Source organism: Cydia strobilella, chromosome 1, assembly GCF_947568885.1.
Source record: "Cydia strobilella chromosome 1, ilCydStro3.1, whole genome shotgun sequence".
Classification (NCBI taxonomy): Eukaryota; Metazoa; Arthropoda; class Insecta; order Lepidoptera; family Tortricidae; genus Cydia; species Cydia strobilella.
In genome coordinates this window covers 11,454,459-11,470,153 of record NC_086041.1, presented here as the reverse complement: position 1 = coordinate 11,470,153, position 15,695 = coordinate 11,454,459, and the positions used below count along the sequence as shown (strand labels likewise).

General features: G+C 36.8%; 1 protein-coding gene across 2 annotated transcripts in view; it reads right to left on the bottom strand.

Annotated features, from left to right (window-relative positions):
• Window positions 1–2,511: 2,511 nt before the first annotated feature.
• The window catches only part of LOC134741027 (rho GTPase-activating protein 7), a 347,525-nt gene continuing 334,341 nt past the window's right edge, over window positions 2,512–15,695 (bottom strand). For both annotated transcript variants that reach the window (XM_063673759.1, XM_063673770.1), the window contains exons 9-20: window positions 15,586–15,695; window positions 15,034–15,201; window positions 14,236–14,348; window positions 12,271–12,523; window positions 12,068–12,171; window positions 10,956–11,083; window positions 9,344–9,503; window positions 8,810–8,904; window positions 7,211–7,348; window positions 6,720–6,860; window positions 6,118–6,294; window positions 2,512–5,866 (exon numbers count right to left, since the gene is read on the bottom strand). In XM_063673759.1, coding sequence (XP_063529829.1) covers window positions 5,752–5,866; window positions 6,118–6,294; window positions 6,720–6,860; window positions 7,211–7,348; window positions 8,810–8,904; window positions 9,344–9,503; window positions 10,956–11,083; window positions 12,068–12,171; window positions 12,271–12,523; window positions 14,236–14,348; window positions 15,034–15,201; window positions 15,586–15,695 — 1,702 coding nt within the window. In that variant the 3' untranslated portion in view covers window positions 2,512–5,751. The remainder of the gene's footprint in view (window positions 5,867–6,117; window positions 6,295–6,719; window positions 6,861–7,210; window positions 7,349–8,809; window positions 8,905–9,343; window positions 9,504–10,955; window positions 11,084–12,067; window positions 12,172–12,270; window positions 12,524–14,235; window positions 14,349–15,033; window positions 15,202–15,585) is intronic.

Below are 15,695 nucleotides of genomic sequence, written 5' to 3'. Positions count from 1 at the left end.
TTACAAACTGACATTTGTTTTTTTATGAAGTAATGAATAAAACACGAATAAAGAGCAGATTTTTCAGTCATGGCAACATTACATTACGTTTCAGTTTACGCTGATGTTACAATAGAAAGGAAAATCACTTGTTTTTAACGATCATTCTATTGTTTTTTGAACAAAATATTCAGATTTCTAAACTAGTAGGAATTATAAGGTAAAAATGTATTTAAAAAAACATACATTTAATTAGACTCTTCAAGGTGTTATTCATTTCACGTTCCATTATTTATTTAGTCTGAATATTTTGTGGCTTGCAATACTGAAATTTATTTTAGACCAGTGAACGATCCTGCGGAACGATCGCTGCCAAAATGAATCACTTTCATTGGTTTATGTCTTGTCTGATGCAATTTTCGAAATGTTTTCATTTACAATCGATTAATATATTTAATTGTATTTTGTAACAATTAACGCAGGTGCAGCAATGCATATTGCTTAATTTTATCAATGTTGGACGACTATGTTACAGGATCTGCTTTAAGTATGTCATACCATTTTTTTAGGGTTCCGTGCCCAAAGGGTAAAAACGGGACCCTATTACTAACACTCCGCTGTCTGTCTGTCTGTCCGTCCGTCTGTCACCAGGCTGTATCTCATGAACCGTGATAGCTAGACAGTTGAAATTTCCACAGATGATGTATTTCTATTGCCGCTATAACAACAAATATTAAAAACAGAATAAAATAAATATTTAAGGCGGGCTCCCATACAACAAACGTGATTTTTTTGCCGTTTTTGCGTAATGGTACGGAACCCTTCGTGCGCGAGTCCAACTCGCACTTGGCCGGTTTTTTTAATAATTATAGTCTGTCAAACAACGTTGCCCGTAGAATAAGGCGCGAAATTAATTTTTTTTATGGGGCGATAACCCCTTGCGCCTACATTTTTAAAATTTGCCGCTTTTTTCTATTTACGGAAATGGCTTAGGGTGGTTCCTATTCCACCTGTCCAATTTCTTTGTTTAATGTGTATTTTCGTCTCGCATTTTGCTTAGTGAGAGAGTGAGACGCAATGCACTTATCACATTAACCTGTCGCATGTGTGCGGTGGTCTAAAATTGTGGGTTCAAACCTCGGTCGTGCCGTATCGAACAAAAAAATACGTTTTGGAAAAAAATGCAAAGAAACTACTGAAAAATTCGGCTCAGATCCTTATCAAATACAGACGAAAGGTTAACATTAAGTTCACTTATGATACTAAATAATTTTAAGAAAAAAAAAACCGACTTCAATGGGGGATGCCGCTGAAAGTTCACTTATTGTTGATATGTTGATGGTGCACTCTTAGATTCCAGACAATGAAATGAAAAATACAGCATCTTTTGCCTCATTATGTAGAAAAGGAGGTAAAACCACCCACTTTTCTAGTAGCATTTCGTTTTTGTAAGAGTCGCAGTTCTAACCTAACCTAACCTACGTTTCTGATAGCATTTCGTTTCTGTAAGGATCACAGCTCTAACCTAACCTAACCTACTTTTCTGATAGCAGTTCTGTTCTGTGAGATTCTCAGTTTAAAACGCACCCACCCACCTAACCCACTTTTCTAGTAGCATTTCCGGGTCCGGGTCTGGGTCCGGATCCGAGTCCAGGTCCGTGTCCTGATGTCCGGGTCCAAGTTTTGGTCAGAGTTCGGTCCGGGTCTGGGTCCGAGTCCGGGTCCAAATTTGGGTCTGGCGGGTCCATAAGGAAGAAAACAAATCGCCAAACGTGAACTATGTGTCATTCAAGAGTTCCCTTCTGATCATCATCAGCAGTTCCACTTCATCAAATGTCATTTTTTTAAATGGAAATGCTGGATTTGTTGATAAAATACAAAAATCACTATATGTATGCCTTTAACATTTGAGGAGTTCCCTCGATTCCTAATGGATCCCATCATCAGAACTGCTTTTTGAAAAAAACGGGACCAATCTGTATGTATATACTTACAATCAAAAAAAGAATTTTCAAAATAGGTCCAGAAATGACGGAGTTATGGAGTAACAAACATTTAAAAAAAAAACGTACAACCGAATGAGGGCTAACGCGTATGAATTCGCCGCTAGGGCGCTAGTGTAAATGGTGGTCTTTTCCATAGTTCGAAATGTCACTTGTCACTTCAATGACTGACAGCTGTTCTTTAGTCTTTTGGACCACCATCAACAGAGGCGCCAACTGGTGAGCAAAAAAACGATAGCCCTCATTGAGAACCTCCTCCTTTGAAATCTTGAAGTCGGTTAAAAAAAAGGTTAACGTAGTCACTAGAAAACAAGCGACCAATTTAAAAAAATTATATAGGCACGAAGGGTTACCGTCCCTTACAAAATTTGAATTTCGCGCCTTTTTCTACTGACAAAGTTGTTCTCTTTGTATACTTATGCCAAAAAAAGACTCAAACCAGATCGCCATCGCCATATCAAGAGGAATAATATTTTTTACGAGGTTTGGGTGGTACACTTTTACTCAATCAAAAATAAAACTTTGTCAATTCACAGTAATGGTCCATATATTTCATATAGAATAAAATCACAATGCAATAAGGTATAATTATTTTACACATTAATATAACAGACATTTTGGAGTATTAACGGTGAATATTTCAATAACTTATTTGCTATTTATGTAATACCAGTTGCATATATGTGCATACCGTATAAATGCAGCTCGCATACAGCATAATATTGATGGTGATTCTGAATGTAATGTATTGATGGTGATTCTAAACCTGATACAAAAAAGTAGTCCGACTTTTAAAATTGGTATTTTTAGTGAGTTGGAATAAATTATTTTAACCATAGCAAAAAATATATATTTACTTGCTCAAAATAAACTGTATGTACACTCAGCCTAACAATAATCTTAGCTAAAGTAGCCAAACATATTACAATTACAACATACCTTTGTTCCTACTATAGGAACAAGGATGGTTTGCGATATATTTGGCATCTTTGGCTATCACTGTCTATGTCTATTTGATGCTGACTATACAAATGTACATAGGCGATATCTATAGGTAATGTCATTTTGAACTTGGTACGTTATATTGACCATAAGTTACAATTTACATTGTATAAGAATAATTTTAATAGGTTTATTTAATTTAATATCTGAAAACTACTGGTCATTTATGCAATATTGTCAAATACTTTTCAGATTTTGAAATACAATAATCATTATGTGACAATATTTTGCAATGTCTGGCAGCATGTCTCGCAAACTTACTGTGTTTTTGGCAGGTAACTCATAGTAATGTGAAGGTTTCACAGTCCTACTAACACAACTTCAGTTTTCGTATACTGAAATACATACATGTAGTAAGAATGTGACTAGAACCCCTTTAAAATTGAGATTACAACGTTACCTAAGTATAGGTACTTAAAGATCCATTATTCTATGTAAATATATTTACAAATATTTAATCTAAATACAAATATATTATTTATTCCATAATGTGATTTTTTGGTTTGAATTTGTTTTCCGAAGGAAAGTATAGAAAAATATCGTGTGTTTCATAATAATAGTCCAAAACGATTTGTATTTATTATACGTCATTTGATATTAACACAAGTAAAAAACTAATCAAAATGTGAAATACTGGCCACTTTACGGTAATCTTAGGTATAGAAAATAGAAACCTACAGAAATGAAATGAAATTAGTCATTTATATTTTGAAACACATTTTATGAAACACATAATACAAATTTTTACTATTAGGTATACCTACCAACTAGGTATCTCTAAACATTTGATAGTTTATTATGAGATGTATTGTATATCCTTTTTTTTTGCCTAAATATTCGGTTTAAAAAAACTTGTGCTGAAAAATATGTTTTTTTTTTTAAATACTCTCACAAAGATAATTGTGATGAAATGTAGGTACCTAAATACAAAAACGAAATTATATAAAATTATATTCAGACTTTTTACATATAAAAATGTCAACCGACATTAGCTCTTTTTTAAATATTCACATTGACAATTATTCATTTTATATTTTACCCATAAATATAATAAAGGATTCAATATTTATTTATTATATTAGTAATATTAATGAATATATCATAAATACAATTTAATACTATTCCTGAACACAGGACAGGTACAGTTATTATGTGTTTAAAATTTATATATTTATTGTTATTTATTTATATATATATATGACTAGTGATATGTAACAACAACATTAACACGAAGGTATGGTAAAGTGATCCGCAAGTATTTGAGATTGTTGATTTCAATACTTTATAAAATATTTAATCTTAATATTGTATGCACCATGGGGAAACTAACATCACGATGGTAATTTAAAATATAACTAACTAATTACACATAAACTAATCTTATTAAATATATTTCAGGCTTTTTGGTAGGTCCCTTTACTAGGGAATTTAACTAGGGCAAAACAATCTTGAATATGGAGGTAGGCATTGAACATACATATTACAACTATGTTTATTATGCATTACACCCAGACACATTTAGAAGACTATAATTTTGGTCACTCGCACAAACTTACAAAAACCACACATGAATATCAACGATAATCGCATACAAAACAATGTTAGGAGCTACGTGCTTGAGTCGTCTTCGTATTTCTTAAGAACAACTTCAGATTTATGAAACAGTCTCAGTATGAGAAAACGCCCAAGTTTCTTCTCCGTATACCTACTATTTATACATTTTAGACTCATGATTATAGAACATCTCCAGATCTTCAGGCTTAAACTTTTGAATAATCTGTACACCACATCAAGTCACAGTCATACGTTTTAGCTTAGTTGCTTAACTTCCAATAACGATGTCAAATATATTAAACACCGTCTCCAACGGTTTAATAAGTTCACCAAAGGTCTTAAGTTATATATTTTAACAACAGACACTGTAGACGAATATGTTTTTGTTTTGCCAACTTGATTACTTATATACCATGCAATATATTTGTTTAGCTATTTTGGGCAAAAAGGATATGTTCATTGTATAGTTGTCATGGAACAGGAAACCTACATTATTTTATATACAATGGACTTGTGCAAATCGAATGCTGGTGCGTAGTTTAGTCAACTGATAATAGTTATTTTCGATACAAGTGCGGAAAAGAGGAAATTCGAAACGAGTGGCGATAAATTAAAACACGACCGCAGGGAGTGTTTTAAATCGACACGAGTTGCGAATTACCTATTCGCACGTGTATCGAACAACGTTTTACAGTACATATGGCCCTTTAAACTTTCGACATATGCACAAAAAGTGCACTTTCCGCATTAGTGCGAGAAAGTAGCACCATATGTACTGTAAAATATTTTTCTATTGTGCTAATTATTTTACTACAATAATCATCACATGAAAATGCTCAATTTTACGTGTTTAATGGTTACTCAATTTTATTAATTTATTTATAGGGTCTCAGAACACCTGGGTCTCTCAAAGTAACATCGCATTTATACTCTCACGTATTTTCTTACAACAATTACAAGAAAAGTCCCTTCAGTACAATGAATAATAACAATTGTTCATCCTTAATATTCTTATTAAGTAATTCCCTTGTGCTTAAGAACTATGATTTATTAACTACATTGAGACATCTCATGATGCACGAGTCTGCATTGTTTCTAGGAATTCCCCGAAGCATAAAATTATGCCTTTAGAATAAGGCTATGTACACACTGACGTCCCTTAACGTCAAACTTAAGCTGGCACTACATTGCCGGCTTAAGTGGAATGCTTGGATCATACATTCGACTCTGGTCCTTCGGTATTGTGCTTGAAAGAGGCCCGAATTCGTGCCAAATATAGCGCACATATGTGACCATAGCATTTGTTGTACCATTCTGGAGTCCGTCCCCTGCAATCAATAAAAAAAACTTAACATACATGCATGCTGACGCCTGCGTACTGAATAGGTGAAGAGCGATTACCAACAGAGCAGCACCCAGAAGGCTTAAAAACATCTCCTAGTCAAGTTACCCACTCACATGACACAAGTTTTTGGATTATTTATGTAGCTGAGCGGTCGCCGGAGCCGGATGAACAGTCGTCGTATCGAGTGTAAAGTTTCAACGACCTCAGTAAGGTAAGATCTGATTGGATTCTTACATAGTGTCAACCCTGGCCAGATGCACCAGTCGGCTGCGGCCCTTGCCGGCCGGCTGCGCGAGGTAGCGCGACGCAAGCACCACGCCGCGGGAGCCGTCGGTGGGCTGGTTGCCGTGCGCGACCGACGTCTCGGCCACCGCGCACCAACCTCCGCCACCGCCGCCTTGCTGCCAGGATCTAATACGAACGAACGTTAAAATACAGCTTCGCTTGGACAAAAATCGTAACGAACATAATAAGGACTACCATGGCTGGTGCAACGTAAGTTATGAAAACAATGCCCAACATGTTTGTGCAATTTGTTTCGGTTTGAAAATATTTTATACCTACGATTTAATTGAAGTTCCTATTAATTTTGTATGTTGTTTTTCCAATAACGTCACTATATACGTACTAACGAATTTCCTGTTTTTAGCCTTAACGTCATAACCCTTGACGTTATGTCACCTCGTCATGTTTAATCATTGTTTAATCCAAATGGTTCGTGATGAGTCTCGTCATGGTCCCTCCAACTGTGAGTAGGTAGTCGAAGCGGTGATGGGCGGGCCAAACATATAAAATTGCTCAAAAATAAATTCATTATGAAAAATATAAGTACCTACCTTAAAACACAGTAATCTCTTGGTGGCAGGTTGATGCTCGAGGCTGTTATGAACTGGAACACCTCTGCGTTCGTGCCGAGCTTCTCGGCGACCCGCCACTTCACTAACGAGTCGTCCCAGATGTGACGCTCGCGAAGAATTCTAAAATTAAAAAAATCACAATTATAATGGCCTGAAATAAGCAGATGAGAATGTAATCTAAACTCGTAAGGTTGATGCGCTGTTATTGGTTTGAATTTAGCCTCGTTCATAATCACATCACCGTTAATCCAACGTCCTAAAAAGTAAAGTGTATGATCCTAATTCACTCCTTTTAAACTAGTGCTTTTCTTGGTTCCTATTTAGTACAAAGCTTTCATTTAAAATTGAAACAAGCCGGTTCTACATTAAATATGGTACTTTGTGCTGAATGACTTATTAAGTTATTAAGATAATCAGAATTAGTATAGTTAAAGGAGTCCATTTTACTTATTGTGGCAGTTAAGACGAACCTCTGCATAACCTCCTGCGGCGGAGCCTCCACGTCCGTAGTAGCCCTCCATAGCCGCAGTGGGTGGCCATCGCCGACCTTCTTGCAGCACAACTCCACGTGAGGCGCTGCCCCGGACACTGACATCCATCCTCTCGTTCTGGAAGTTTCATGGTTTATTGGTTATATCGTTCACAATTCCTAACACTTATTTAAAGTCAGTTAGGCCCACTTGCCCCATCCCACTAACCCGGGGTTAAGCGGTTAAACCGTTAACCAAGTGTCAAATTGTACTGGTAACCATGGTGCAAGGGGCGATAAGAAGTATTGTTAAGACCTACATGGCTTTTTTATAAGAACACCGTGTTAGGTGTTTTACCTATTTATGAAGTTTCATTGACTTTCAAAATTTCTCCATTGGATAATAAGTGGAGGTAAACCAAGAAAAGTCTGCAGATATTTTGACAGCACACGCAGTGCAGGTGTTATTTTAAACGTCAAACTACTATGAAATTATGACATATAAGTAATACTGGCACTGCGTGTGCTGTCAAAATTTCTGCAGACTTTTCTAGGTCTAACTCTAGACAGGTAGTAAAAGTCTTGTCAAAGTTTTATAGAACGGTTTTAGAGTTGAAGAAGACGGTGCGGCACCATATATTTTGTGGTAATTGAGTTGTCAAACCTCAACTTCTGACAACTAAAGTTACCGTATAATGTACGGAGCCGCGTCATCTACATTAGCTGCCGAATTTGAAGTATGTAGATACCTAAAAAAAAATTTTTACACATCTAATACAATATATAATCAGAGATTAGTTAGGAAATATATAAGGTACTAGTATCTAATATGAAATTATCATATGTTATATTATTTGAACTATTTGAAAATTTATACTAGGTATAGAAAAAAGCTTAATTATATTAGCTGCATACTGCATATCATTAAATTAGTAATGCCCTAAGAAGTCGAAGACACTAACTAGTTAACAGAAAAAACAACAAACAAAAACACCTAAGTGGCCACTACAAATGAAAATGATGTGCCGAAGTTAGTAATTTTTTTTATTATGCCTACTCTGAACTGAAGCGCACTGATATTGTATCAAGTCGGTATTGATTTAAGAGTGAAATAAAAATATTATCTTATGTTACTTTATTTTATGTGCTCGATATTTGGTTTATTAAGTTGAATGTCGTTGAAATATCATAACCAGATAGCAGATAGGTACGGACAAAATAATAAAGCATACAAATCACGACTGTATTAACCCGACATTAACGAAAGGTAAAACAAGCTTACATTCGAATATAATGCTAATAAAGCTATTATTCCGAAAATTTATGAATAATTGTATTTAATGCTATTCTTTCAGTACAAAGCAGACATTCCATAAAAGGCTACATCAATGGAAATGAAGATGGCAGACGTTCTATATAACACCGAGTCTCACCTCTTTCCTGAACGGCCACAGATTCTAAAAAAGCACGAGAAAAGTTAAAACTATGAGAATTACCAATATCTGACAAAACATTTCTAAGAGAACAGGTCTACGTTAGTAAACACGTAAATATCGACGCCAAGTGAAAGAAAGTAGGTACGTATCTGAAGTTGACTTACTTTTCTTTGGCTTCTTTTAGTAAAGCTTTGATGCAGGCTTGTTGAAAACCTTTCCAGTCTTGGTTGAAATCTGCTCCTAATTCTTCTAGCGAAACCTGCAATGACAAAAAATATATATTATATCTCCTTATAATTGCAAAATATTTATTTTACTAAGGGAGCGAGAATCGTGAGCGAAGTGTCTCCGTTTCGTCTAGGGCAAACATGTTTTTGTATGTCCGGCTGTCCTCCTTTACAGGTCGATTTTTCAACCGATTGGGGTTGCGAGGCCTACACAGCGCCTAGTTTATAGTTAGATTGGTACCAAAATATTTTGATTGAGGGCCATCAATCTAGAGGATTCCTCAAAGCTCAGGGTCGTTAAAATCAGCGGCGCTGCTATTCGGCTGCCCAATCCAAACCCTTTGAGGTGTTTTGAGATAGACGACATTACTACTGAATAATGACACTCGTGGGTTTTAGATAGAGTCTACTCAAATCAAATCATAAAACCCTTTTCTCAATCTACACCAAGAAAGAAGTCATATTACTCACAGGCACACTCTCCTCGAAATAGTTGAACTTGCACCGCGCCAGCATATCCGCTGGCGCCAAAAACAGCTGCTGGTGCTTCTGAATGAGTAGTAGGAGACATGCATGAGCTGCGCGACTTTCGCTGATTTGACGCTGATCGGCCACGCTTTCTATTACCATTCTGGAATAAAATTATAATTTTCAGATTCATTATTCATCTACACAGACGGCGGTCTTTCGAATATCTTTCAGACCCCATTTTATGAAACAGCAAGTTCCAAGTTTAAAAATGTAAAACGGCTTCTGACATGCGTTTGACGAATAGCGAAAGGAGTGTTGGGTAGTGTTGCCGCTTTACACTTTTAAAACTATAAAGTGGTAGCGTTTCATAAAATGCCTCCCTGCTTCCCTCTGGCGACACCCTTGTTATTTTGCAATTTATTTATAAGTAGAAAAAGTATTGTATGCAACGTTGTATAAGTAGACCAAAAACTGCTCGTGACGTATTCCTTTACACTTTTGTAACCGACGCCACTCGCATTTTTTGACCCTTCTTATACAACGGTTGCATAAATAGTTATTTTCACCTCAGCAGCTCAAACAAGCCTACTTTCGTCACTCCCTGGAGTGAGGAAAGTGCGACTTTCCTCACTCCAGGAAGTGAAACAATGTAGCTTTTTAATTTAGTGAAGGCCATGAACTTCATACTTTTATTACATTTTTTTTATGGTACGGTACGGTATGGTACTGTACGGTGCGGTCCGGTCCGGTCCGGTCCGGTCCGGTCTGGTCTCGTATCGTATCGTATCGTATCTTATCGTATCGTACATATTATAATACTTTTTTTTTCTGTTTATTCTGTGTAATTCGAGATACATTTTAACCTTTAATATGTTCTCACTACTGAGGTGAAAAATTATGTGTGCAACACGAGAGCAAAGTTATTTTACATCTCGTGTTTTTGAGTCCCTCGCTACGCTCGAGATTCTACCTTAGAATCACTCGCTTCGCTCGTGATTCAATTATAGAATCTTTCGCTTTCTCGGGACTCAAAATAAACACTCGCAAGAAAAACCAACTTTCCTCTCTTGTTGCACAAATAACTATTGTGCAACAAGAGAGGAAAGTTGGTTTTTCTGGGAGAGCACAAATAAGTATTGTGCAACAAGAGAGGAAAGTTGGTTTTTCTTGCGAGTGTTTATTTTGAGTCCCGAGAAAGCGAAAGATTCAAAAACACGAGATGTAAAATAACTTTGCTCTCGTGTTGCACACATAATTTTTCACCTCAGTAGTGAGAACATATTAAAGGTTAAAATGTATTTCGAATTACACAGAATAAACAGAAAAAAAAAGTATTATAATATGTACGATACGATAAGATACGATACGATACGATACGATACGATACGAGACGAGACCGGACCGGACCGGACCGGACCGGACCGGACCGGACCGGACCGGACCGGACCGGACCGTACCGTACCGTACCGTACCGTACCGTACCGTACCGTAAAAAAATGTAATAAAAGTATGAAGTTCATGGCCTTCACTAAATTAAAAAGCTACATTGTTTCACGACGAAAGTAGGCTTGTTCGAGCTGCTGAGGTGAAAATACTATTACGAGTATCTTACCGGTTTGAATTTCCTTCCTTCGTGCTACCAGTCTGAGGCGGCGCATGATGAAGCCTTAGCAGCGTGGGGGCCAAACATACAGCCAAGTTAGACGCTGTCATCTGGTTCACCGCCGAATGCTCTGCAACCTGTAAGTTACCCAACATTAACAATTTAACAATACTACATTGAAAATAAACTTAAGCCTGGGTTGATGCAAATACCACTAATATAATCGGCGGATCGTACCTACTTATTCGTTGACCACCACATAAGTGGTTTTAGTTCTAAGTATGTAAACACACTCTCGAACTGTGATTCTTTCGAAATGGATCAGTTTTGTTTTAATATTTATATAAATACAAAGAGGATATAATAAGATAGAGCGGTACTGTCATAGTTAATTTTGTAACCACTGTAAATTCACTGCCATCTATCGACATACTTTAAAACTAAAAATGAAGATTTATAAAGATAGGTTAAAATGTATTTAAATATGGATAAATGATTTTTTTATTTCCATTAATTATTTTTATATGATTTTGAGCCATGTTCTTTCACTGATATGCGTTCAAATTATAAATTACAAACTAAACCGTCAACGCCCTCTATACGAGAGTAGACCAAAACTAGTGGCGCCATCTGTTTGAGAATCAAATTTTCGTGATTTTCGAGGCACGTTTTTTTCTAAGACTGTATCCATCTATTACGGAGTTATATCTATCTTTGATAAATATGACGGCAAGCACAATACCGCCCACTTTTGTATAAAACTATGAAGAGTTAAAACAATCATTTGCAAATTTTACGAAAAGTATATGAAAAAACAATCTGCCATTTACAGTGCTTACTAGTGCTTAGCTTACCTACCTACTTAAACCAACCTTGAGTAAAATGAATATGCCGAAAATACTATTTTTTGAACTATATAGGAACGTTAACCTCCAGAAAATAACATAAATAGGTATATCTAGGTGAACATGATACGGGTATGTTGATGACTCATTAGCTCATTACTGATTCAAATGGAGATTCTAGGTACTCTCTTGCATATGGAATAGCTCGCAACGCCATCGATCAGTTTGCTCTGACCGCCTCATGAGAAATATGCGAGAGATAGCTAGTTTATTTACCTCGGCAAGGAATATAAGTAGTGACTGCAATGCCTCCAAGTGTTCTTCAGGCAGCAAAAGTAATGCGCACTGTACTGCGTCAGGCCTGAGAGGTTCTGGTACGTCTGGAAATAATAAATAAAATTGAAACTAAGATAAACAATTTCATGTAGGTACATAATTATGTAATGTTCCACACGTTCCAGTACTAAAGTTTTACTCACGTTGAAATATCGCAATGAACGTTTCACTAAGTTTATTCGTCAGCAGCGCATCGGGCAACTCTCTGAAGTACTGTTTCACCATATCGGCCACGTCGTGGGCTTGGGCGCCGTCGAAGTTCAGGCTTGACTGGTGAGGGTCCACTGTGTTCATGTTTTCAATAGCGAAGGCGGCGTTCACGGCCCCTGCGCTTTCGACTAATGTGCGTAGCTTCGCTATTCTTGACTTGACACCGGCTTTCCGGAAGATACCCATCTGGAAATGGAATTATTTTGCGTTAAATACTCGTATTTAAAGAAAAAAAGTACATTTGGTCAAGATCAATCACCACAATGACAAAGATATGATATGGATATCCATACAAAAACCATCCGAATGTTGAACCATTTTAGAACCGGAAATTACGTTATTGTTGTTCATTTCCTGCCCACTAGGGCCTAAATAAATTGGCTAATTAATAATTGACATCAATAAGATGAGTCAGACAAAACAGCTTCAAAGGTATATACTTAATCGAAACTTCCAAACAATTCCCAGTAAAGAGCGATGACAAAGTCTGTTAAAATTAATTGTGTTTAAATACTTTAAACAAAGGACTTTTTGAAGTCCTTTTGATCACCTATATCTGTCAATTAGTTAAGTAATTGGTAGGTTGGCAATGGCAACGCACTGTGGGAAGAAATTCGGCTCTAATTGACATAGAAACCGAAATCGTTATTTTTATGTTTTTTTGATTGAAATAAATAGGTTTAGTCCAGCATTGTTATGGTAACTTATGAATTTTAGACGATTGGAAATGAAAACTATCGAGTTACCATTTAAAAAAAAATGTATGGAGCAGGAACAAGAAATCATTATTACTCAAGAACCGCAAAACGAACCGTAATATCCTCGCAGATGGTAATACTATGAATTATTTGTGATTTTTTTGGCATATGGTATGCTGGTATGGTGGCATTTGGTGCGTTTCTTTGTAGATCATTAATTGTTTCTATGAATAAATACAAAAACCAGTCAACATTTTAAGGATTTTTTGAATGAAATGGATTTTGCCCAGTACTCAGTTAGTACAGTTTCAGACGATTTGAGTTGAAAATAGTAGTTATGTTTTTTTTTTTATATGTATGGAGCCCGAACAATAGTACATTGCTATAGAGACTGCGAAGTAAAGGGTTGCAGGCCGAATGCGTAGACCGGATAGTTATGAGGCCGACAACCCCTTTTCACGCCGATGTATGTATAGTGCTTTTCTCAAAAGATCCAATGAAATAAATAAAGAAATCTCCACGAAATCAGTTTTATTTCTAAACTAAAGAAACAAACAAAATATAACTACCACCTATTCATATCTTTATCACACGTGTCGTATATTTTACACATGTAGTTTATCAATTTATTACACAAATCAAGATATATTTATGTATCTTTGATTTTTTCGCCTTCCATCCGTGGTCCGTCTGACTGTCGGTTTAGCCACATAACTAAGATTACAATAGTTTCCATTTCACATATATTTGTGACACAGCATCATGGCATTCAGCCATTTAAAAAAACCGGCCAAGTGCGAGTCGGACTCGCCCACCGAGGGTTCCGTATTTTTTAGTATTTGTTGTTATAGCGGCAACAGAAATACATCATCTGTGAAAATTTCAACTGTCTAGCTATCACGGTTCATGAGATACAGCCTGGTGACAGACAGACAGACGGACAGCGGAGTCTTAGTAATAGGGTCCCGTTTTTACCCTTTGGGTACGGAACTCTAAAAAGAGCCACGAGCCACTTCCCGGCCTAGGCCTGCAACTTTGTATGAAATTTCATTACAGACCTCTCGTCTACTCGCGCCTGAGACGTGATACTTCCCAGCCTAATATGAAGAACATAATATCAATATTTCATTGCCTGTTTGAGAAAAAGTTTAATAAATAAACCGAACATAAAAGATGAAACGCCACAATAGCATGCCATACCTGGTCGAGGGCGTTGTTTTTCAGCCAATTGAGTGCGCACTGTATGGACTTCGGCAAAGAATGGCCTGTCCTCTGCAGCGACACGGTGAGGGGCACGCCGAAAACGGTTTTATCTGAAAAACAATTTGTTGGAATATAGAAAAGGTTAACCAGGTTAGGTATTGCCGACGCGCACATTGATGACTTTTATGCGCTCATGCGCAGTAAAGCCGCGTCGCTCATCAGACGGGTTAGGGGAAGCCCCAACAGTCTCCTGCAGGTCGTGCCCGGGAGGCAGAACAGCGCCGTGCTCGGCAGGTTTAACGAGCTGTACGTGCGCCACGGTGAACCGCGCGCCGCGCCTGTTATGCAGGGCTCTTAGTTTATAATAGCTTAGGTTAGTTTAGGTTATAGCCGTTATAGGTAGGTATACCTTTGTTATTAATACTAACTCATTTTAGTTTTAGTATTTAGTATTAATAATTTTAGTTTTAAGTACTAAAAATGCTATGGACCCATAAATTTTCTGAAAATAAACGCATTTTTTTTTATTTAATTAATTACACAGGGTAGAAACCTTAATACCCAAAAATAGCCAAAATAATCTAGTCTTAAAAAAATGGCATACATAAAGGGTGCTAAGGATTTTAATAAAGGTTAAAGTGAAACTAAACAACATACTTTTTATTAGAGTATGTGTTCACTTTCTTCTCTTTTGTAGCAAAGATATGGCGTCCATGTAGAATTTCAGAGAAAAAACTACACATACTAGGTACTACATATATACCTATGTATTTTTTGTCAAAAGTGTTAAGGTACCTTTATAATCAGGAGTTTTGATCTTTCTAATAAGCTTTGGTAGTTCCCAGTTCCAACCGGACTTGTGTGAAGGGCAGTACCGCTCCATACATGCGGTGAGTCGAAGCAGTGCCAGTTTTCGCAAAATGTGCAGCTGCCCGCAGGACAGAGATGACATGGGTCGAGACACTGAGAAGGAAAAAGACAGGAAATATTAGCAGTGGTACCCTATTTTTAATAAATAATAGTCTATTACATCTTAAATCCGGTGAACAGTGGAGTCCTTTGCATGAGTTAACCAAGATAATATCCACTGTAGATAAAAAAAATAAGTAGGTAATATTTTGCAAAACTTTTGCTGGACTGCCATTCAGGTCCACCAACGAACAACTGCTAGGCAACTGGATCAAATGCCCAATTAAGCTTCGTAATTCTACAAATGGCAATGGCACAGTTATTTCTGGAGCAAGTCTCTCTCCGTCAAAACGTAATAAAACAGCTTAATTGAGTGCCTCCTTTAAGTAAAAGGCCATAATTACAATGCCACCAAATTACCCATAGAAGATTACTTACAATAGGCTTCTGGATCCTTTTGATTGGTTACTGGCTGCAGGGTATTGTGGGCTTTGGGACCGCCGTTTAGCGTAGTCGTCCGGAATGAATACCACCTCTGAATGTTATTT